Raw genomic sequence first — 24,184 nt, 5'->3', positions numbered from 1 at the left:
ATGCAACCTCCTGCTAACGGTGAAGACGTGCGTCCACAGCCGATATTTTGGATTCTTAGTATTTTTTCCAATAAGTCGTTGATATAAAATAAAAAGAGAGTTGGAGATAATATAGATCCCTGGAGAACACCAGCGTTGACGATTTCCTCACAATAGGACTCTGCTGTGATGTTTTGGCCCGGTTGTAGAAAGTTATAAGAAATCACACCAATCGCTGACCTCCATACAGTAGCCATGGTATTTTTTTTGGTAGATTTTTTGCCTTTGGTTCCTGGGTGGCTCATCGGTGTCCAACGACTGTACTGAACATCTTTTGTTGTCGTAGTGGATTCACTTCATCACACGTGACGATCCAATCGAAAAAAGGATCGTTTTTTGTTGCGCAAAAGCAAAGAAAAACTTTATATTTGTTTTAGTTATCAAGTAAAAAAGTATGTGGTCATCTCATCACGAAATGATTCAAATTCTATATCATTTCAGGAAACATGAATATTTCAAATACCACTAAAATTGTATATTACTTCCAGTTCTTCGATTTATTGACATCCAGCTATAATTTTATTAAACTCTTCATTAAGGATACTAAACAATGAACAATAAAAACAAGAGAATTCTCCTAAACGGTAAATCATAAACCCATTGATGGCAAAATGATGGAGGAAACAATTAAAAATGATTCCTTCATTGTTTTGGATTTACATTGTGTTGGTTATGTATGTTTCCTGTGGGAAAAAATCATCTCTTGTTCGAAATCATGGTTTTTTTATGAACGATAAATACCTCGCGGAGAGTGAAAAGTAAAAGTATTATCTATCTTTATATCAGTCTATAGATCGTAGTTCAAATATCTCGACTGTTAAAAACTCATGGAATTCTGGAGTACCAGCGGAAGTACCAGCGACCCGCCTCGGCTTCTGCACGGGTAATATGCCAATTTTTCAGCTTGTAACTAATTATAATGACCTTTGATAAAGTTTACCCAAACGAAAGAAACTTCACAACTATCAATTTCAACAAAGTCAAGCTTCTATCCACCTAAAAACAAATCGAAACAAAAATGCAACGTTGACTTCCGGAGTTATTCTTCATCACGCCTGTCGCCACGCCATTTTACATACAAATGTTTTATTTTGGTGTGAACATCTTTTGTCTAGGGAGCCATGATCACTGAAAAATATTTGGTTTGCTTCCATGATTTATGTGCAAATCAAATAAGTACTTTTTGTGATAACATTTGAACAATCAAATCCGCGATACGTGTTTCGCATAGCTTCCTCATGCATAAACTGAGAGTTACTTCTAAATTACAACCATTTTATACTCTGCCTAATCTACCTGAAAAGGTCAGGTATGAATTCATTAACTACATCAATAAATTTTTCGAAAGTATACCTGTAAATATACCTAACTATTTTTACCTGCAAATGAACAGATTTAATAATGGCGAATTATTCAATTCAGTTTGATCGTTCATTAGATGTTGAGAGTTTTTGAATTTGTTAATTTCCATACTCTTCAACAGGTTAAGTTTCAAACCTTTCTTCTGGAAATGGAGGGGCTTGTATTCATGGTTGAACTCATGTCCCTCTGAGATTAAATGTCTGGCATATGTAGAATTTATTTTTCTATTCTGGAAACTATATTTGTGATCCTTTATGCGGGCTTTGAACGCTCTCCCAGTTTGACCCATATAAAACATCGGACATGACCCACACGATAATTTATACACTCCTGATTTTTCTGAAACTGAACTTTTATCTTTGTTATTCTTAATGTGCATGCCTAAGTTGTTGTTGGTTTTGAAAGCAGTATTTACACTTCTGCTGTGCAGAATATCTGAAATATTTGTAGTGGGTTGGCCTAAGTAGGTTAAGATTATATAACTTTTATCCTCTTCTCTTCGAATTGGGTAAACTTCTTTCAAAGCTTGACTATATATCTTTTCTGATAATAAAGAATGAATTAGGCCGCTATCGCAATCATTGCTGACGGCTATTTGCTTTATTATATTCAGTTCCTTATTGAAATCCGCCTCTGACAAGGGCACATTTATCAGTCTGTGGATCATACTGTTGAAAGCTGCTACCTTATGCCGATAAGGGTGAGTGGACGAATTATGAATGATAATATATGTATGCGCCGGTTTTCGATAAATTGAAAAATCATGTTTGTTGTTAACTTTTGTTATTGTCGAGTCCAAAAAATGTATAGAGTCGTCCTGTTCCATTTCCATTGTGAATGTGATACAAGGATGGAGAGAATTGATGAACTTCAAACAAAAAGTTAGTCAACTATCTATTCGTTCCTGTGGAACATACTAGGATATCATCCACATATCTATACCAATACACGAAACTTCTTACCAGTGAGTTACTGTTACTTCCCTCTGAATCGTCCATGAAAATCTCTGCCAGAATACGACTAAGTTGGTTTGCCATTATGAAACCTTCGCAGGATGGGTAAAAAGTTTCATTGAATTGAAAGTAATTCTGTGACAAACACACCGTACGCAAGTCTAATATTTCATTTCTCACTACCGGATTGATAGAGTTTTCATCCAATAGATCCTTCACCAGAGTAATCGTTTCATTCGGAGGAATACTGGGAAACAGATTCTTTGCATCGAAATTGATGTGGTTTTCAATAATTGTAATGAGTTTTTCGGATATTTTAACTGAAGGAGCTGTGACGAAAGAAACTACTGGTCTTATCGGGTAGTTATCTGTGTGTAATTTAATCAACGAATACAATTTAGGTGGTTGTGTTCATGACTAACGATCGGAATTTTTACGTTTCATCCATGACACAATGAATATTTTTCAAAGTTTCCTTGACTTCTTTCTGATATAAATGGGTGAGGTCGTTTCTGAGACTATCGTACATGCAAGTATTTAGAAAGTCTAAAGTCGTCTCCACGTATTCTTCTTTGTTCATGGCTATGACCGTTTTGCCTTTATCAGTTCGCGTAAAAACAATGTTATCTTCTGCCGAATTTTCTTTTATGGATTTCACTAGTTTCAATTCCGAATTGAACCTACCTTTATGCATCTTTTCAGATTTTAAAATTTCTGCAGTAATATTTTTATTGGCGTAACATGTCCCCATCAACGACATATCTGTATCAATTCCCGAAACTTCTAAATTTGTCGAATTTATGTTGGGTTTTATATTGTAATTAAGACCTTTTTCTAATAGACGAGTTTCATGTTCTGTGAAAATGGCGTTCGTGAGATTGACAAATTTGTCAAAGAACTTATGTTGTGACAATGAACTATTTTAGGAAAGAAAGTTTTTGGCTTTCTACTACTCCAACTTGATACAAAAAAAGAAGGATGAGGGAGTCTTTCAAAGAAAGGAAGGAAGTAACAGTATACATGGATGTGTAGATCATGCAAAGAAGGAACTTTCAGACACAAACTGAAAGAAAGTCCTCCTGAAACAGCTACTTTCATATGAACATTGAATTATACGGAAGAAAAAAATCTTTCGAAACAAATACTTCTATATGAACACTGAATTGTTTATTTCAAACATTCGTTGTGGAATAAAAATCAGATATCATTCACATGAGTTCTACTTTAAATGAATGGTAACAAATTGCACTTACATAGAACACTGCCATCCTCACTGGTATACACCGATGTTTGAAATACAAACTGAGTAGAGAAAAGTATCTTCCGTACAATTCAGTGTTCATATAGAAGTATTTGTTTCGAAAGAATTTTTTCTTCCGTATAATTCGATGTTTATATGAAAGTAGCTGTTTCAGGAGGACTTTCTTTCAGTTTGTGTCTGAAAGTTACTTCTTTGCATGATCTACACATCCATGTATACAGTTACTTCCTTCCTTTCTTTGGAAGACTCCCTCATCCTTCTTTTTTTGTATCAAGTTGGAGTAGTAGAAAGCCAAAAACTTTCTTTCCCAAAAATTAATCACTCCTAAAAAATATAACTCCTTCAATTCGAACTATTTTACTTTCGAAAAAGTTGTTGATATATTCAATGAATTCATACCTGACCTTTTCAGGTAGATTCATTATTTAGGCAGACGAGTAGGTAATAGGTTAGAATAACATGGTTGTGATTTAGAAGTAACTCTCAGTTTATGCTTGAGGAAGATATTGTATAGCGAAACACGTGTCGCGGTTTTTGTAAAACCCTTTATAGTAAAAATTATACAACAACCTGTAATAATTAGTTTTTCAATATGGATTTTCATCAAGTATCGTTCAGTTCTATTCTACATCTATCTTTGTCTGATAGGGCAGTTTGTTATCATCGTCTATTCTTAGGCTCAAGAATCCTGTATTATTAGATGTGACAATTACATTTTTTGTTGATCCGTTGTCATAGGAGAAAAAATCTATGAACGTCGAAATTGTCTAATACTAATACTATTACCTCATTAATTTCAGTCATGTTGATGGGTTGAAACGACTAGTTCGAAAATGACCTCGAAGGTCTTGATCGATTAAATAACATTTTAAACCGAAATATAAATTTAATAATAACTGTAATTGTAGTATTTCAATAATTAAAACTGACAGCGAATATCTCATAAAAACATCTGCGCCACTATACCAATTACCAACATCCACCTCACAATATGATCGTTACAATTCATAATGACGAAGACCTAAAAACAACCGTACAAAAACAGTTAGCCATATTTGAAATGTTCGTGGCTTGTAGAACTAACATAATTGATATACATTACACAGTGACCTAAAGAAAATCACAACGAGAAGTTGAATAACGCAAATCGTTTGGTTGACCTTGACCGCCGGCCAAATTATACTTACTTTTTGGTACCGTTAGCCAGGCACAGCACGATCAAACGATACGTGCTATATGAGCATGTTTGGATACCAAGATTATTTACATTGTTTTCGAGAACAATTATCTAATTAAAATAAGAGACGTTATGTAAACGTTGCTGATATCAAGCAAATATCAGGATATCCAAAAATTTCCCGGAACCTTTCGGAAATATGACTGACATTGATACTACTAGTGTTTTACAATCTTCAACGTTTCGTAGCCACATTTCAGAAGTGTCAATAATTTTTGGTGAGATTAGACATAGCGATTCCTTTCATGTATCCTGGAGAAACACAAGCAATAATTGATTTTCCATTACTTTTGAGAAAAATAGTCCATCATTTCATCGTTTTTTTGGTAAGTAGCCAAAATAATTATATATTTGAATCAATCACAATTGACCAGATTCATAAGTCACTTCCTTGAGGCCACAAGTGAGCAAGTGATCTTTGAGAATTTTCTACTTCAAAATATGTTGTTCTCAAACGTCAAAATTTCAAGTGACAGTTTCTTTCAGAACATAGTTTCTGGCAAAAAAAATAAAAATGAAAACATGGAAACCTAGCGAAAAAATTGATATTTTTCGACAGTTTGTTACTAGACAACAAAATGGAAGTGATTGGAAACTCAAATATCTTTATGTCATACAAACTTTTAAGCAGCTTTTTGTAGTAGTGCTTAGCACTTTGGGCTAGAATGCCAGAGGTCCCGGGTTCAATCTTGGGGCAAGTCACATCCCCGACAGTTTTTATTTTTTTCCATCAATTTTCAAATGACATTTGAATATTGGCGGGTTCGCGCGTTCTTTCCGCGCGATTTGGCTCATTTTGACGCCTTTCAACGTTGTGTGCAAGATCTTTGACAGACCTGTTATCTGTTCTGTTCAAATCTGTTTTTCCGTTAATCAGATGATCCCCCCCCCCTTCGAACGACAACTCTCAGAAGTCTAAACTTGTGCGAGCTAAGGACCAACAAGGTTTTACCTTTTAAAGTGTGATTCCTAACACTGGTTGGACGATAGGAAGTGAAAATCGATCGTCCAACCTTGCGGTTCGAACCACCGGCACCGGTTCACAAACCAGAGGATTGAGTGAGTGAAGCAAACCTCCCACGTCAACCCACCAAGCTACCTTCACAGCGTTCTCTCTTTCTTTCTGATGAAATTCTCTTGGTGTAGCTATGCGTATTTCTATTGCTTCTAAATACATTCTTGTTGAATAATAATTCGATGTTGTTAGCCTCTGGGCTAGCCGTTATTTTCTACTCCGATATATTCTTCAACGAAGAACAAAGGTCAAGAAAACCAATACATAGAAATGAACCAGCTGCGAAATAGTCCACGTGGACTGAAAAATTGGTGGTTCGTATTGGATAACAGAGTTTTATGAATATCTAAAGAGTCATAAAATTAAATTTGAAGTCATGTTACGGCGACAAATAGAAATTGGGAATGCGGTGATGGTTATCGCCGTCGTGTTCAGTTCAGGAACTGATCGCGATTCAACGGAAGTTGTTGTAAGTATTTTACCTAAGTTTATAGATTGGTCGAGGATTAAATTCGATAATGAACAAACTTTTTTGAGGTTAGGTTTCATCTCAAAAGTTTCTCACCCTTGTTATGTAACCTTTTAGTGTGCACAGATTTCCTTCGCGGTTAATTGTACATAACTTATTGCATCAGCGCTATAAATAAATCAATGTATAACTATGTGATAAGGTCATTGTTTTAGAAATATAATTTCAATAGCATAACCCCCAATATTAAACTACAAGTAGATATATTTCAAAGACTTTGGACTTATTTTTATCATTTGTTTTCGAAAGATTATTACTTACAGGAAAGTTTTATAACATTTCTGAATTTTGCCGAACAAAAGTCTTTGTTTGATGCCAGAAACTCTCCCATCATCAACAAATCGATTCGAGGCTCATTACCGCTGTTTGCCTTTATAAATCAGGGTTATATGGCTCACATTGTTTCACTTTTGATTCAACAACACAACAAAAGAAAGCAATATTAAGTCATAAAAAGAATAAAACAAGCGTCGATGTGCTTGTTGTATTTTACAATGTCATATTTATTTGTTTTCTCTAACGTGGCGTAATTCGCTCTTATTGGCGTTAATGGCCATGTTTTCTGGTTTCATAATATGATAAATGCTTGTTTTAATAATAGGATTTCATTAAATAAATACATCATTTTAGTGATTCTTACTTACTGTCATCATGCCTATTGAAACTAAAAATATTGATTCTACCGGTTCGGAAGAGACTCTTCTTTGATAAATTTTCTGCTCTTCAAAGGTCTTTTCAGAAATTTTAATTATCGGGAATAATTTTTAAGATATTTGCAAGAAAGGAAGTCCTGTCATTTTGCATCACTAAATTAATTATAACGTTTGAATTATTTGTTTACGCAACTTGGTTCAAATCATAATCACTGTGGGTGAAATTAACAATGGAATGCCACCCTATTCATAATTTTCCATAGTTTTTGAACTAGAATATAAAATAGTGACGCTCAAAATATCTTATAGAACGACCGTGGAATTGGATGTAAAATGTGAATGAGTGGGGTTAGATTGAAGAAACCTATATTGGTAATTGACAACGTCAAATTGGTTGATAAAATGCTCACCGAAAGAGGTTTCCTTACTAGTTTTGAGTCTCCCTGTAATAATGATTGATTGGATACTAAAATCGCAAGTAGGCAACAAATTTCTACTGTCAAATTTCAACCTGTCAGAAATGATTAAAAATTTTCGTGAGAATGTCTCTAGTTTCAAATATCAGACCCACATCGCGAATACCCTTGAAGTATGTGGGTCGCCACTCTCCCCGAGTGAATACCATCAACCATAACACCAAACACCATCCAGCTCTGTTTTCGAAAACCCCCTATTCCAAAAAATCCGTCGTTTGTAAAGTAGCACTCATCACTGGTGGAGTACGAGGAATAGGATATAACATTGCCGAAGGACTATTGGATGTTGGCACCAAAGCAGTTATTTTTGGAGATGCTAAAACTGAAGATTGCAAAGAAGCCGTGTGTAAACTCAACGAAAAATACGGAGAACCACGAGCGTTCTTCCAAACATGCGACATCAGTAAGAAGTCAGATCTGGAAAAACTATTCAAGACCGTTAAAGAAAAATTCAACAAAATTGACTTCGTCGTCAACAATGCTGATATAGACGAAGAATGGGATAAGACTATGTATGTCAACCTCAATGGTTTAGTAAGAGGTACATTGTTAGGATTTAAATACATGGGTGCCCAAAGTGGAGGAAAGGGAGGTTACATCATCAATGTTTCTTCCATATTGGGTCTGCAGCCTTTCTTTGCCTCTCCTATTTACTCTGGCACCAAGCATTTCGGTATAGGTTTCTCCAGATCGATGGGAGATAAGTACTTTTACGACAGATCCAAGGTGAAAGTTATGACCTTGTGTCCCAGCATTACAAATACAACCAAAAATAGAAAAGATGGTCTACCAGAATTTAAAGATCTCGCTTCAGATGGAGCTCGTAGTATTCGCAGATTAACGTCACAAGACCCTTCGGAGATCGGCAAAGGATTACTCACTATGCTAGAAGATGCCGAAAATGGCAGCGTATGGGTTTCAGAAGGAAAAGATTTTTATAAAGCACGGATTCCAGATAGAAGAACTTTAAGACTTAGTACCAGACCTGGAGGAACAGCTGGTGATTGTGGTAAAGAGAACCCCTGCAAAGTGAAAGTGCCCAAGAAGAAGAAGGATAAATGCGAAAAAGAAGTGAAGAAAGCTCCTTGCGATAGAGATAATCCTTGTAGGAGACAAAATAATACTTGCAAGTGAATCTGCTCGTCTTGTATCATTTTGGTATGAAATTGTGGTGTGATTTCTATTCTGTTATCAATAAATTATATTTCCAATTTGATATTATTTCATTGTTGTGCAAATTTCTCATGCTGTTTCAATCCTTTGAAGCAGTGATTCCCAAAAGGGACAGATGGACTACTCTTAAAAACCTAGTGCCTAGATAATTGGTGTCAATTTTGGTGTCAAAGGGTCCTCTTATTTACGTAGAGATTCAGAACTAGGCGTCATCCGTTAGGGCGTCGCGACACCGACGCCATTTTTTTTTTAATGGTAAACCAGTATTTTCAATTGGTTTTTGAATTCTGCATTAAATTCTGAAATTCAGCCTTGTATTCTTTTTCATTTTTTAGATATTGGCCCGCGGAGTTTTATATGGGACACCCTGTATATATACAGGCCGTTTTTTTTAGCTGATACCACTATTGCTATCTCGGTAACGGTAGGTCGTACAAGGACCGTTAAATGGAACAAGTTACCTTTTCAGGGATGCAACACAATGGTATTTTCAGATCCATAAAATCATCAACGGTTTGTGAGATATTTGCAAAAAACTGAAAATGACAGATTTTATTTTTTTGCTCAAATGACAAAGAAACTGTTTGCTTCATTTCATGTGCTTTATAATCTAGGTGTACTCATTTTTCAATGCAACGTTTCGTTCATTGAATTCCATAATCAATATGTTTTTTAAATACGGACCTGTATATTGTTTTATACATTTTCGTAGTCATTATAATTACAAATTCGTTGATATATCACAACATCTATATTTCCCGACGTTTCTTCCCGAAACCACATCATCACTATCATTTTTTATTAAGAGCTCGAATTTCCGAAGGTTACTGAAATCCAGAGTTCTCCTGTCGATAATGTCGTTGATTGAGTTTATGAATATTTGTATTCGCTGAAATCCAACTAAATTTCTGTCAGGGTCGTCTTGAAAAAGAGAGACCAATAATCTTTGTATCAATACCAAGCCATTCATAATTTCCAAATGTCTTTTGAAAAATTGTAGCTACCCAAAAATTTCTGTTCAGAAAATGAGGATATCAACAAGAATTAACTAATAAAAATACTGTATTAACGAGAAACATGATAAGCGATAATTTCTTTTTTTGAAGTAAGCCATGAAATACATGAATCGTTTTGCGATTTTAAGGGAGAAACATGAATTTTTCCAATGACTAAAAAGTGGATATGCTTTTTGTATATTTGAGATGTTTGAAGAATACTACCAAATCTCTGGCAATGTATCAGGAATTGTATCCTGAACGACGACAACCTAATCATAGACATTTATTTGATTTAGGATTTATGGAAAATAAAAAAATTAAGAATAAGGAAGTATCTCTGAGGGAGGTTGCTCATAATTCGGAAAATTTTAAAGAAAAATAAATTCAAGCCTTATCAAGTCAGGAAAGTTCATCATTTGCGTTTAACGGACTTCAACAGGAGAAAAGTTTTTTGTAGATGGCTCATTAGAAAATTTCGCAAAGATAATGAAATTTGTAAAAAAAATGTGGTGTGATGAAAGTACATTTACCAATGAAGGATGGTTCAACAAGAATATACATTATCATTGGCGACAAGAAAATGAATATTTACATAAAGTTACCAATTTTCAAGAGAGATATGGTGTTAACGTATGGCTTGGTGTTCTAGATAATGAAATTATTGGCCCCCACTTTTTTGAAACATCTCTGATCGGAGGATTATACTTGGATTTCTTATCAGGGACTCTAATTGAGTTATTAGAAGATTTACCACTTAGCTTCATAAAAAAATATGAGTATTTCCAACACGTTGAAGCTCCACACATCCAGGAAGGTGGATAGGAAATAATGGTTCTATTGAATGGCCACACGTTCACCGGACCTTTCTCTTGTAGAATTTTCGTTGTGGGGCTTCATAAAAGATCAAGTATTCAGAACAAATTTTGAAAATATTGAAGAATTGAAAGATTCAATAAGGAGTGCCTGCATCGCTATCACTCCACAGATGTTAGAGAACTGCCACAAGCACATTATTTCTAGAGCAAGTATTTGTTTAAGAAATGATGGAAGACAATTTGAACATTTGATGCGATATCGCGTGAGACGGTAACCTAAAAAATGTATTGTGAGGCATTCCGTTATGGTTTTATTGAATAAAAAAAGTTAAATGATAGAATATTGATGATGTGGTTTCGGGAAGAAACATCGAGAAATACATATGTTGTGATATGTCAGCAAATTTGTAATTATAATGACTACGAAAATATATGAAAAATATACAGGTCCGTATTAAAAAAATACATATTGATGATGAAATTCAATGAACGAAACGTTGCATTAAAAATGTGTTCTCCCAGATTATAAAGCACATGAAATGAAGCAAAAAGTTTTTTTTCATTTTTTGATATTATTGAAAATGGAGGCGGTAGTTCAAAAAATATTATGAGAAATGCTTGGAAAAAAAAATTTCATCCAGAATCGATTTCCCGCATGGTTCTCAAAAGAACTCATGCACAAAATTAAATTGAAAGAACACTTTTTCAAAATGATGAAAAAAAAGTCAAAAAAATATTATTATTATAAAGAAAATACAAAGAATTCAGAATGGCTGTGAAACGTTCGCATAATTTGTATTATGAATTCTATATGAAAGAAATAGAGGGAGACTTACAGAGCGATCCCAAAAAATTCTGGGCTTATATCAAGGAACGTCGAAAAAACTGTGCTGTTGCTAACAGATGCACTTATGATAATGATGAATTATTCAATGATAAGAATATTGCAGACGGTTTTGCTACTTTCTTCAAATCAACTTTCACGAATAGCGGTGTGCCGGTAAACCCCACACTAGTTCCTGAGTATGATCTAGGTATCATTGAAATTGGTGATATCAAGGAACAAGAGGTTGAAAATGCTATTAAGACACTGAAACCCAAAGCAGCCATTGGAATCGATGGCATTCCAGCCTACTTTTCCAAGGCTTACTGTTACTTGTTGAAGCAACCACTGACATTGATATTCAATCTTTCTCTGAAAGAAAATCGTTTTCCAAGCTTTCTCAAAATTGGCAAAGTTACCCCCATACACAAAAGTACCAATAAAAACAATGTAAGAAACTACAGACCCATAACACTTTTGCCAGCTTTGTCGAAGATATTCGAACGGGTAATATACAATCAAGTATACAATCACGTGGACTCAGTAATAATCGACCAACATCATGGCTTTATTCGTAATAAATCTACCATTACCAATTTATGCGCATTTAGTAACTTTGTTACGAAAGGAATAGAAAATGGCTATCAAATAGACGTTATATACACTGACTTGGCCAAGGCATTCGACAGAGTTAACCACGAGGTTTTGATCCTGAAATGAAAAGCATTCGGCTTCCCAAACAACACACTTGATTTCTTTCACTGCTATCTATCCAACAGAATACAATTCGTACAGTTCAACAACGTATCTTCCTTCAAATTCACCGCTACTTCGGGAGTTCCGCAGGGCTCGATTTTGGGACCTCTCCTTTTCGTGTTATTTGTTTAATGACATTTCTCGGTATATGGGGCATTCTCAATTTCTCCTATATGCCGATGATCTCAAGCTGTTTAGAAGAATTGAAAGCTTCAAGATGATCTCAATAATCTATCTACTTACTTTTCAGTATCTGACCTATCTCCCAACGAAGCTAAATGCACCTACTATCAAGGACTATTTCATTAATCATCATTTTTACTAGTGTGTTCAGTTTCTCTCGGCACATTGAACACTTAGTATATGAATGTTACAGAAAAATGAGCTTTGTCTTAAGATCTAGCCGTGAATTCAATCACGATACTTGTTTGTTACTATTTAACTCCATTGTTGGTTCTAAGCTGGAATATGGTTTTGTCATTTGGAATCCAAAGACCTTTTTATATTCCGAAAAGTCCAGAAACGATTATTAAGAACACTCTTTTTCAGAAAACACAATGTTTGGCCTTTATTTATATCGTATTCTAGCCAATTACAAAAATTTAACATACAACCATTGAAAGACCGCCGTGAGTCCTCGGAAGAAAACTGAAAGTACCTGAAATTCTCTACACTATTGATTTTATTGTACCTGACGTAAGACTGAGAAGAAGAGATAATCTATTTCGTATCTCAAACAATTTGTCTCCTCTTCAACAATGTCTCGAAACAGTTAACAAAATGGCGAGGAACTGTGAACTGGATATACTTATTCAGTATTACAGAGGGAACACTCCTCCGAATGCTCAAATGTGTCTGAATCTTTATACAGTCATTTTAGTATTCATTGTTTTATATTGTTATATTTTATATCGATTTTAACTGTATCAATGGTACTCAATGAATACTATATGTAAGGAACTTTTGAAAAAACTGTACATCATGTAAGTGGAAACCATTCTGTTTGTTGTTCAGTATAAATAAACTTCTATTCTATTCTCTTCTAAAAAATACGGCCTGTATATATATATATATATATATATATATATATATATATATATATATATATATATATATATATAAACTACTGGACTCAAATGTATCCACCACGTTGCGAATAGTCCTCCTAGTACGACGAATATGGTGACCATAAAATGGGTACGTTGCCCAAAGAGACCCATTTTGATAAAACAGTTTTATTATTTGCACGTGTGTGTTGTTGAATGCTTTATCCGTCAATATTGATTTGGCAAAACAGACTGGCCGTTAGCCGTTATCAATTGTCAAAGTTTGGAAGTCTCTGTTGGAAGACCCTGTATTAGTAAATAATGAATTCAATGATGAAAAACCCATATTTCCTCCCATAGAAATCTATTCAAGGAACACTTTATTGTGAGATTTTCACTAGACAGTTTTACAGAGACGTGACTCGTGTTTTTCTTTGCAATAGCTTCTTAACGTGTATCTATAGACACTCAAACATATCTCTTGACTAGTATTTCATTTTTGTATCAATCAACTCTCCCTTTCCTATGAATGAACAGTAAGACCTGTTATTATCACCCTTCACGCTCTACGAAAAGCTCAGAATTTGTTATACTGTGTCATAAATAAAAAATTCCTGAGAAACAATCGCTTCTCCGCCACTGGGCTATCCCATTCCTGCGCTGCGCCGCTCGATTTTAACAGAGTGAATGTATTGTGTTGCAGATCCAATGAAATTATGTCCACACCAAATCAGATAGGCCTGCTCTACATACTATCCATGTCGGTACTTCCTCTACGGTCAGCCTTTCCCCCAAGCTTGAGGTACCCGTTACAGGTGGCCGTTAACAAAATCACCGACGTACGATTCACATGCGATTCCCGCAATTTCAACGTAACGCTAACGATGCAGTCCCCTTTCAAGGGTTTAGTTTTTGCAAAGGACTTCGCTCAGGAATGCAAGACAATAGGTGAGCACTGACAGGGAATTCAAAATAAGCGATACTCACCCTGGTGTCCATGTTGTGAACTTAAAACAAATACATTGTTTATTTTGGTAGTATCAATAAGTATAAATTTTTATCGCTGTTATAATAATTATTTTTCAAATGAATTGAAGATTTGTAGATTTATCACTTTTTCTCGATTTACATAAATATGGGCCATTGAGAATCAAGTTGAAGCCAACAGTATTATACTTTCCTCATTGTGGCTTGTGGGCAAAACGATCTCGATGCAGTGACATCAGTTTTCATTATTTTCCATGAGAAATTCAACTCAAAGTTGTAGTGGAAACTAGTTTAGGATTGAAAGAGTACTCTTATGTAGGTGAACGAAAGTCCTGAATAAATATGTTGAAAATTAGGAAAATTGACCCCCTTATTTCATCCAATTTACATTTCCAACAAAATAAAATCAAAACAAAATAATTTTTATATAAAAGGACCAAATTCAGATATCAAAAACAAATATAAAAGTAATAACACAAATCAACGTAAAACATCAAAAATTAATTTCATCAGTTCGGACTTTCATTATCTATAATTGATTTGAAATCCCTGAAAAAAATCAACCGAAAATAACAATTTTATTAAACAAAACACTAAAATTACAAAGAAATAACATACAACCAAAAAAATAAAAAATTGAAATATTAATAAAAGCTGAAAATTAAAAAATATTATTAACAAAAAATGAAAAATTAAAATCAAAAGATTCCAAACCAAGTTACGTCACGACATTTCGATTGTTAGTATCCACAATCGTGTTCTGGTGATAAATGGACTCCGAGATCTGACTATTTATAGGTCATTCGGGTGCTTTCACCTTTCACCTACCCCCTCTTTCCGCTTTCCGCTTCATTGGTTTTAGCGGGAGATGACCGTTTGGCGGAAATTGGTCGTTTTTCGCTTGATTAAAGGTTTCCATATGTTACGTATCTCTACGCTAGCTTGACTAAATGCGTTATTGGACAACATATACGCGGCTTCTTAGAATATTCTCCTGAACCAGTGTTCATCTTTGTGGATGATTTCAGCTTGAGCCCACTTGATGTTCTGTTGATGAGTCCAAACATGCTCTGCTATTCCATATTTTCTAGTTTCTCCTCGCTGTGTGTGTTTCTTGTGCTCAGCAATGCTAACTTTCAATGGCCTCTTCGTTTCACCGATGTATGATTCTCCGCACTCGCAGGGTATCCGGTAAATGTAATTCTTGGAATCGCAGTCCGCGTTTGGTGGCCCAGTTTTCGTGAGGCTGCTACGGATAGTGTTCCCAGATCTGAAGCAGGTCCTGATGTTATACTTGGACCCAATCCTTCTTATCCTTTCCGATAATTCTAGAGTAACCGTTCCGTTGAAGGTCATTTTTGATGATGCCTAGTTCCTTTTCGAGACCTTCCTTTGTATTAAAGAGCCCGAAAGCACGGTCTAGTAGAGTCTTGATGATTCCTCTCTTAGTCGATTGATGGTGGTTGGATTTCTGGTTCAGATACTGTCCTGTGTGAGTGGGTTTTCGATATACAGATGTTTCCCACTTAGTGTCGCTCCTCTTCACTAAAACGTCTAAGAAAGGCAATTCGTTGCGGACTTCCTTCACCATTGTGAAAGTGATGGAAGGACTTACGTTATTGATGTACTTCAGGAAAGTGTCCAGTACTGCATTCCCATGGTTCCATATTATGAAGGTGTCGTCTACGTATCTGAACCAAACTCGGAGCTTCTTGTGGGCTCATATGGCGTAAAGAATTCGTCCTTCAGTTGGAAGTAGCAGTTTTGTACACAGCATCCTAGTAATTCCATGATAACTTGTATCGGTAAGTTTGTTCTATCTTTCAGGACCCCATCTTCGGATAGCTTCTTCTGTATGATTTGAAGTGCTTCTTCGAAAGGAACGTTGCTGTAGAGGCTTTCCACATCGAAACTGATCAGTTGATCCTGCTCTTTGACTTCGATTTCCCCTATTAGTTCAACGAAATGCCTCGAATTTTTCACAAAAGATGATGTTTTACCTTGCAGTGGCTTAATTATTGGTAGTAAAAATCTGAACAAGTTCTGAGTGGCTGAATCTCTGGAGCTAATGATTGGTCTGAGCGTAACATCCTTTTTGTGGATTTTGGGTGGTCCATACAAGTGAGGGGGCTTATTGTGGTGCGGTGTTAGCGATGATCTCTCTTTTTCCGAAAAATAGACTTGATGTTTTTTCAAAGTCTGGTACAACTTCCTTTCAATTGATGCAGTAGGGTCTCTTACGATCTTGGTGTATTTTCTTTTCTGAAGCATCTCAGGTCTCGAAAGAATAAGTCCAGTTATCACCCGAAGACGATTGTGGATACTAACAATCAAAACGTCGTGACGTAATTTGGTTTGGAATCTTTTAATTTTTATTTTTCATTTTTTGTTAATGATATTTTTTAATTTTCAGCTTCTATTAATATTTCTATTTTTTATTTTTTTTTTGGTTGTTGCTTGTATGTAATTTGTAATTTCAGTTTTTTATTTAATAAAATTGTTGTTTTTGGTTGATCTTTTTAATTTTTTTCAGGTATTTCAAATCAATTTATATTATATTAGACAATGGAAGTCTGAACTGATGGAATACACCACGAAACATTGTCAACCACCTTCAAACAATCGAAAATAAAGTTTCCGAAGTTCGAACTAGTTTAAAAAATCGGGAGAGCTTGTATCATTCCTGCGAAAAAATCAAGATGGATATGCTGTAAACAACAGCTTATGTAAGAACTACATACACACAAATCACGTATTCGTCTGTGATTCAGACGTTGAAACGATGACATCATATCAACTATGATTTGATACATATTCATGATGATTCAAAACTAGGGTGAGGTTGGTTTTGAAACGGAATTTGACGTTATGTTATGTCAGTTGTTAATTTCTGCTTTATTTTGTTAGTTATAGTTCACAAAGTGCTGGTAATTTTTATCAAATATCTTGTAAGGATGTACAAAAAAAGCTGGGAAATTATTACTGCGGTGCTAACTGAGGATAGATAAAATTTTGTTTTTGTTATTGAGTTTGACATCTGACACAAATTGAATAATTCCATTCTGGCAAATCTTATTATTAATGACGTTACTACGAATCAGTTTTGAATACATATGTGAGTTCACAGTTCATCAAGAATATCTATATCACTGGTTTTGCTGAATGGAATCCAGCAGCTTCATGTATGCGAGCTCCATACAAGAGAACAATACTCCAAAGTAGGTCTGATCTGAGCTTTATAAAGCATCAAAAGTTACTGAGGTGTGTATAGTTTTCTGATTTGGAACAGTGTTCCAAGCTTTTGAGAAGCATCCTTTGCAATTCCAGCTACATGATTGTGCCAAGACATATTGGTGTACATTTTAACCCTAACAAACTTATCAGAGCAGAAACCGGAACTGTCTGTCCTAACATTATTGTATCTGGTACGGAAACATTCATCTTTTTAGAAAAAACCGATGACTGGGTTTTTGTGGCATTGAATTGAACGTGGATACTTTTACCCCAATTGGAAATTACTTCTATATCCTCATTAAGATATTCAATCTCCTACTGGCGGTGAAGCTGTGGATCCGCAGCCGATATCCTGAATTCCAAATGTAACGACGAAATAAGTGTGTTGTCGTCAGCAAAGCAATATTTTGGATTCTTCGTTTTATCCAATAAGTCGTTGATATACAATAAAAAGAGGGTTGGAGACAATTTGGATCCCTGGGGAACACCAGCTTTGATGATGAAAGTCTTCTAGAGATATCCAAAATTCCAATATTCGCCTGACTAGACGCTATCGATAAGTAATTGTGTGGTGCCTTTCCCATAAAATTGACTGTGGAGTGGGACGCAAATTGTTTAGCTAGTAGATTTGCTTTTCCATGGCTGTTGTTGCAATTGAATCATCCGCTTGTGTTAGTGGTGGAATTGTGGATTTTGTAAAGTTCTGATTAACAGCTTCAGCTACCGACCAGAAGGATCTAGACCAGTTGGGATTGGCAAGCAGTTTATTCCTAATTGTCTGATTGTGAAGTTCTTTGCTCTCATTTATCCTGAGTTTGCAACTATTGCGAGCAATAACAAACCTAGTTCGGTTTTCGCCACTGGGATTTTTGCGTCACTGCCGGTCGGCGAGATTTTTGGAGGCGACATTTTGCTCGTAATTTTTGTTGAACCAAGGTTTGCCGTTAAAGGGTCGTCTCATTGAAAATTCATCATAAGTCAGTTAAAAACCAAAATATATAAGATATATTATATATAAGATATAAATATATATATAATATATATTATATATATATATATATATATATATATATATATATATATATATATATGTTATATATATAATATATATATATATGTATATATATAAAAAATTAAACAACTTGTGGACACAACACTCAAAAAAGGGGGGCAAACCGCGGACACGTGTTTCTGGCTATTGGCCTCATCAGCGCGGTGCAGCCAAGTGTAAAGATGGGAAACAATTGTTTGCCGAAATCAGGAAACAACACAAACGCACGGAGTCAACAACAGGAGCCAACCGCACATTTGTGGTTCCAGTTAGAAGACCTAGAATTCCTAGGCTACATCTAACATGACCACGGAGGCAGCTATAGCTACCTGCGTGACATCCGGGTCCAGGATAAATACAAATAGAGATTTTATCGAGTGTGCATGATATAAATCAAAAATTAAACAATTTGTGGACACAACACTCAAAAAAGGGGGGCAAACTGCGGACACGTGTTTCTGGCTATTGGCCTCATCAGCGCGGTGCAGCCAAGTGTAAAGATGGGAAACACTTGTTTGCCGAAATCAGGAAACAACACAAACGCACGAAGTCAACAACAGGAGCCAACCGCACATTTGTGGTTCCAGTTAGAAGACCTAGAATTCCCAGGCTACATCTAACATGACCAAGGAGGCAGCTATAGCTACCTGCGTGACATCCGGGTCCAAAATAAATACAAATAGAGATTTTATCGAGTGTGCATGATATAAATCAAAAATTAAACAATTTGTTGGCTCCTTATATATATATATATATATATATATATATATATATATATATATATATATATATATATATAAATATATATTTGTTGGTATTATGTTACAACATACAGCTCTCAATAGTTGGATATTTTTTCACAGGAAGTTCTTCAAACACAGTAACGATAAGCCTTCCGGCTTCTGGATGTGGGGTAAGGTTAAGTTCCGTTCCTGGTGAAACCGAAAACGTTCAGATGTTTTATACAGTCCACTTGGTTATCCAGCAAGACAAATTCCTAAGACTAATATCCGACCAAGAAAAAAATGTCCGCTGCTATCTCAAAGATGAAGATTTCTTGGTGAAAAGTAGAGCCTTAGTGAAGACGTTGAAAAGTGAATTGAGGGGAGGACAGATAAGCCATAGGTGAGAATTATTGATCTATTAAATAGTGAATCATGTCATGATGATGGTAATAAATCTGATAATAGTAGTACCTAACGTTTTAGTTAGTAAGTGGGGCGTGCCATTGCGAAACTCGTCATATCCATGATAAGTATACCGACAATGCCGACAGAAAGGAAGAAGGTATACGGCTAGACAGAACGTAGTATTCAGTACTCAAGAAAGCCAGAAATGAACTAGAACATAACTTCGATCGACATCTCACTAGGAGTGCGGACCTATCAGGAGTAAGCATTTTCATGGACACCCCACTATTACCCGCACTACCCTCTAAAATTATAAGTAACAGTGAACACGGACCTTGCCAGTTAGTCGTTGCTGAGACTTCCAGGTATAACCTTCGTCCGGCCTACCCGCCCGGATTTTTTTCTCTTCAATTATGTCCATTTGTTCAGGATATATGAAGTTTTGCAATGTTACGCCTTACTAATAACTACTATATTATGCTACTTCAAGTCCCAATGTACAACTACGTAATTCGCATTACGTACAGCGTAATTCGCATTACGCTGGTTGTGGACTCACTGTTCAGTAAGTTTTTTTGTTAATTTTTTTATGCTGGAAATTCCAAGTTTTGACATCCAATAATAAGTTTTTTTGATATGGTTCTTACTCGAATTATTATTAGAAATAACAAAATAGGCAACACTATAAATCTAAGTGATTAGGTTCAGTCAGGTGCAAAGTGAGTGGGTCTATTCGACCCTTCACAGCAACCCGTAAGGGTTTATTGGGGCTCACACCCATTCACAATCGACCGAATAAACTCAGCTTCTTAACGAAGCCGATTAGTTTGTATGGTGAGTGGTCTTTCAGGTCAGATGGTAAGAGGTGAGAGGGTAAGAGGTAAGAGGCGAGACTCTCTGTCTTCCGACAGTCCCGAGTCTCTGCATATGATGATTCAAATGACAGTGTAGTAGTTGTTGTTGTTTATTCACGAAGGGTGAATAAACGCCTTGGAGTGGACCAATCCTGGAAGATTCTGCCAGAAGTCCATAAATCTTCTTGCCATCCAGGTGTTCAACCTTTATTTGGCAAAGCATAAAGCGATGCCAATGTTTCTGGTCCGATGAAGCTGCTTGCAGCACCCTCCTTTGCAAGGAGTCAGCAGCCTCATTGCCTTTCTAGTCCAGTATGGCAAGGAATCCAGACCAAGTACAATCTGTTAAGTCTTCCTATCGAGGAGAGTCGTTTTTGGCATTTTGCTACCAATTTAGACCTTGCTCCGTAGGGGCCAAGAACTTCCAACGCCGCTTGACTGTCCGAGAATATTTTTATTGACTTGTGTATGGGGTTGGATTCTTCCAATATCTCTGCATACAATTCAATAGCGTAAATTTCCACTTGAAATACAGTCGCATAGGTTCCTAGGCAGGTTGATATCTCTGTCCTGGGTCTGCGACTGAAAACACTTGCACCAGAACCGGAAGGTGTTTTTGATCCATCTAAATGATAGTTCAGGATTGAAATTAGTTAAAAAGTATGGAATACTTTTGTAATGTCAGTAGGAATGTGCCTGGACTATAATACTGTTTAAAAAGTTATCTGTGACGTCCTTGGACAGGGCTCTGTGATTTGGTATTTTAAAATTGGAAAATATAGTTATTGAATGAACCTTGAAGGTGTTTCATTTAGATGGATGACAGATATTACAAGTGGCGACGAGGATGAACGTATATTGAAAATTTAGTCTAACAACGGATTTGTTTGATTGAAAACAAGTAACATGGCGACGGGACAATTTGGGTTACAAACGGAGTTCAATCCAGACATTCACGATTTCGGCATCCATGTCCGGCGACTAAAATCGTTTTTTACTGCTAATGAGGTGGCAGAGGAAAGTAAGCAGCGAGCAATGTTGTTGAATAGCCTTAATCAGAGTGCATTTGCTTTACTCGAGGACTTATGTGTTCCCGATAAACCAGAAAATAAAGGTTTCAATGTGTTGGTTGAGTTATTGGAGAAACATTATCAACCGCAACGGGCAGTTTATGCAGAAAGGTATGCTTTTTATTCTGCGAAAAAGCTTAAAATAGAAAGCATTCAAGAATATTCAGTGCGTCTTAGAAGGCTAGCTACACATTGTAAATTTGGTACTTATTTAGACAATGCACTTCGGGATAAATTTATATGTGGTTTCGAACCTGGAAGAATTTTGGATACCTTATTTACCAAAACCGAAATGTTAACATTTGAAGAAGCCATCAGCAGCGCATTAACGACAGAGTCAGCTCAAAATAATTATGGATTACCAGTGCAAGTGAAAGTGGAAGAATTACATCGCTTGGAAGAAGATTTGATACGTCCGCGCGGAAGAGGGCAAAGAGGCGGTAGTCAAGGGCAGATGCATAGACAAAAACCTACGACGACAGGACCACACATCGCTTCAGGAAAGTATTCCTCTAAAAAAGGTATGTTTTTTTGTTCGGTGTGCGGGGGCAAAAATCACGAATCCTACAGATGTTTTTACCGAGAATATATTTGTGAGAAATGCGGAGGAAAAGGCCATTTAAAGAGAGTATGCAAGGTGGGTCTAAACCATTCATTTAATTATTTCGAAAATGAACAGTTAGAGTCGAGCGTTGATGATACCAACGAGTTTTCGACAACAGTCAGAGATAAACCTTTATTTTGTTTGAAATCTTTAAATGAAAATCCAATATTAGTAGATGTTAAGTTGAACAGAGTAAGTTTCAAAGTTGAATTAGATTCAGGGGCTTCAAAATCAGTGATTTCAGAAAATTTGTGGAGAAAACATTTCCAAAAGTTACCTCTAAAAGAGACCAATTTGAGTTTTGTAACATATGTTGGGGACAAAATTTGTGCTTTAGGTAAAATTGAGCTTGAAGTCATTTTTAATAACCGTTCCCATATTTTGGATTTTTTTGTAATTAGACGGGGCGACAACTTGTTACTGGGGCGTGATTTCATTCACAAATTCAATTTAGGATTCAGGCAGTTGAATTATATAGATGAGATTTCAGATAAAAAAATTGTGGAAACTTGGCAAACAAAATATGCAGATGTTTTCAAGGACGAATTGGGAACATTCAATAAAGGAAAACTATCCCTTAAATTAAAAGAAGGTATTAAACCTAAATTTTTCAAACCTAGACCAATAGCTCATGCTCTTAGGGAAAAAGTAGAGATAGAAATAGATAAATTGCTTAAAATGGGTATTTTAGAACCAGTCCAATATTCTGAATGGGGCACACCGATTGTTCCAGTATTAAAAGACAATAAAGTAAATGTTCGAATCTGTGGAGACTATAAAATTAGTTTGAATCCTCATATCGAAATTTGTCGTTATCCATTACCAAGAATAGAGGATGTGTTTGCAAAATTATGTAATGGTGAGCAATTTTCTAAACTTGATTTGAAATTTGCCTATCAACAAATATTGCTAGATGAGGAATCAAAAAAACTAACTGCTATTTCCACACATAGAGGTGTATACGTCTATACACGTCTACCTTTTGGAATTTCGTCTGGACCTGGATACTTCCAGTATATAATTGAGCAGGTTTTAAGTGGCATACCAGGAGTTTGTTGTTTCTTGGATGACATTCTAGTGACCGGTAAAAATAAAAAAGAACATATTGCAAGGTTAGAATTAGTTTTGGATAGACTGAAAGAAAGTGGCTTGACATTAAAAAAAGAAAAATGTCATTTTTTCAAAAATTCGGTTGAGTATTTAGGGCATGTTATAGACAAAAATGGGTTACATAAATCTGCGAAGAAAATTGAAGCTATTTTGAAAATTCCGCGACCGACAAATATTTCACAAGTAAAATCATTGTTGGGCAGCGTACAGTACTATCACAGATTTATACCAAATCTGACCGACATTTTATTTCCTCTTTATGACTTATTAAAAAAAGATCACCCATTTGAATGGAACGAACAATGTGAAAAGGCATTTTCGGAAATTAAAAAAGCAATTACTTCTCCTCAAGTTTTAGCACACTATAACCCAGATGTTGATCTAATTTTAACGGTAGATGCTTCATCGTACGGTTTAGGTGCAACCTTATCCCACAGTTATCCGTCGGGTATAGAAAAACCGATAGCATTTAGTTCTAGAGTATTATCAGATACCGAAAAAAGATACAGTCAAATAGACAAGGAGGCATTATCTATAGTTTATGGTGTACAAAAATTCCATTCGTATCTGTGGGGCCGTAAATTTTTTCTAAAATGTGACCACAAACCGTTAGTGTCAATTTTTGGACCAAAAAAGGTTTCCCAGTTATGACAGCAAACAGGTTACAGCGCTATGCAATATTTTTATATTCCTATGATTTTGATATTCAGTATGTAAATTCAAAACTAAATTGTGCTGATTTTCTTTCACGACTTCCATTAATGGATAAGGAACAAAAAATAACAGAGGAGCCGAGTTTAACATTAAATTATGTAGAAAAAAGTAAATTACCTATAAATATTGAAATTATAAAAAGGGAATTAAAAAGGGACGAAAAGTTAAGCTTAGTCCTAGAATATGTAAAAAATGGGTGGCCAATAAATTACAAAAGTGAATTGATACCGTTTTTCAAACGAAAAAATGAACTAAGTATTGAAGATGATGTTTTAATTTGGGGTTATCGAGTAG

The 24,184-nt window shown here is 35.6% G+C and overlaps 2 protein-coding genes across 5 annotated transcripts in view; both read left to right on the top strand.

The window, feature by feature from the left end:
* Positions 1 to 24,184, top strand: part of cyr (cypher) — a 77,770-nt gene that overhangs the window by 18,776 nt on the left and 34,810 nt on the right. The window contains exons 2-3 of one of the 4 annotated variants that reach the window (XM_074179818.1): positions 13,840 to 14,084; positions 19,272 to 19,533. In XM_074179818.1, coding sequence (XP_074035919.1) covers positions 13,853 to 14,084; positions 19,272 to 19,533 — 494 coding nt within the window. In that variant the 5' untranslated portion in view covers positions 13,840 to 13,852. Of the gene's footprint in view, positions 1 to 13,839; positions 14,085 to 16,971; positions 17,051 to 19,271; positions 19,534 to 19,619; positions 19,904 to 24,184 lie in introns of those variants that run through there. The other 3 variants (XM_074179820.1, XM_074179819.1, XM_074179821.1) reach the window with 3 other exon arrangements.
* Positions 7,532 to 8,741, top strand: LOC111508465 (15-hydroxyprostaglandin dehydrogenase [NAD(+)]). The gene has a single exon (XM_023163969.2). It carries the CDS (start codon positions 7,592 to 7,594, stop codon positions 8,657 to 8,659), a length of 1,068 nt encoding a protein of 355 aa, XP_023019737.1. The 5' UTR covers positions 7,532 to 7,591; the 3' UTR covers positions 8,660 to 8,741.

Source organism: Leptinotarsa decemlineata, unplaced genomic scaffold, assembly GCF_025532065.1.
Source record: "Leptinotarsa decemlineata unplaced genomic scaffold, Ldec_3_MD MMD2_tig00026282_RagTag_RagTag, whole genome shotgun sequence".
In the NCBI taxonomy this organism is placed as follows: Eukaryota; Metazoa; Arthropoda; class Insecta; order Coleoptera; family Chrysomelidae; genus Leptinotarsa; species Leptinotarsa decemlineata.
This window is presented reverse-complemented; position numbering and strand designations above follow the sequence as displayed.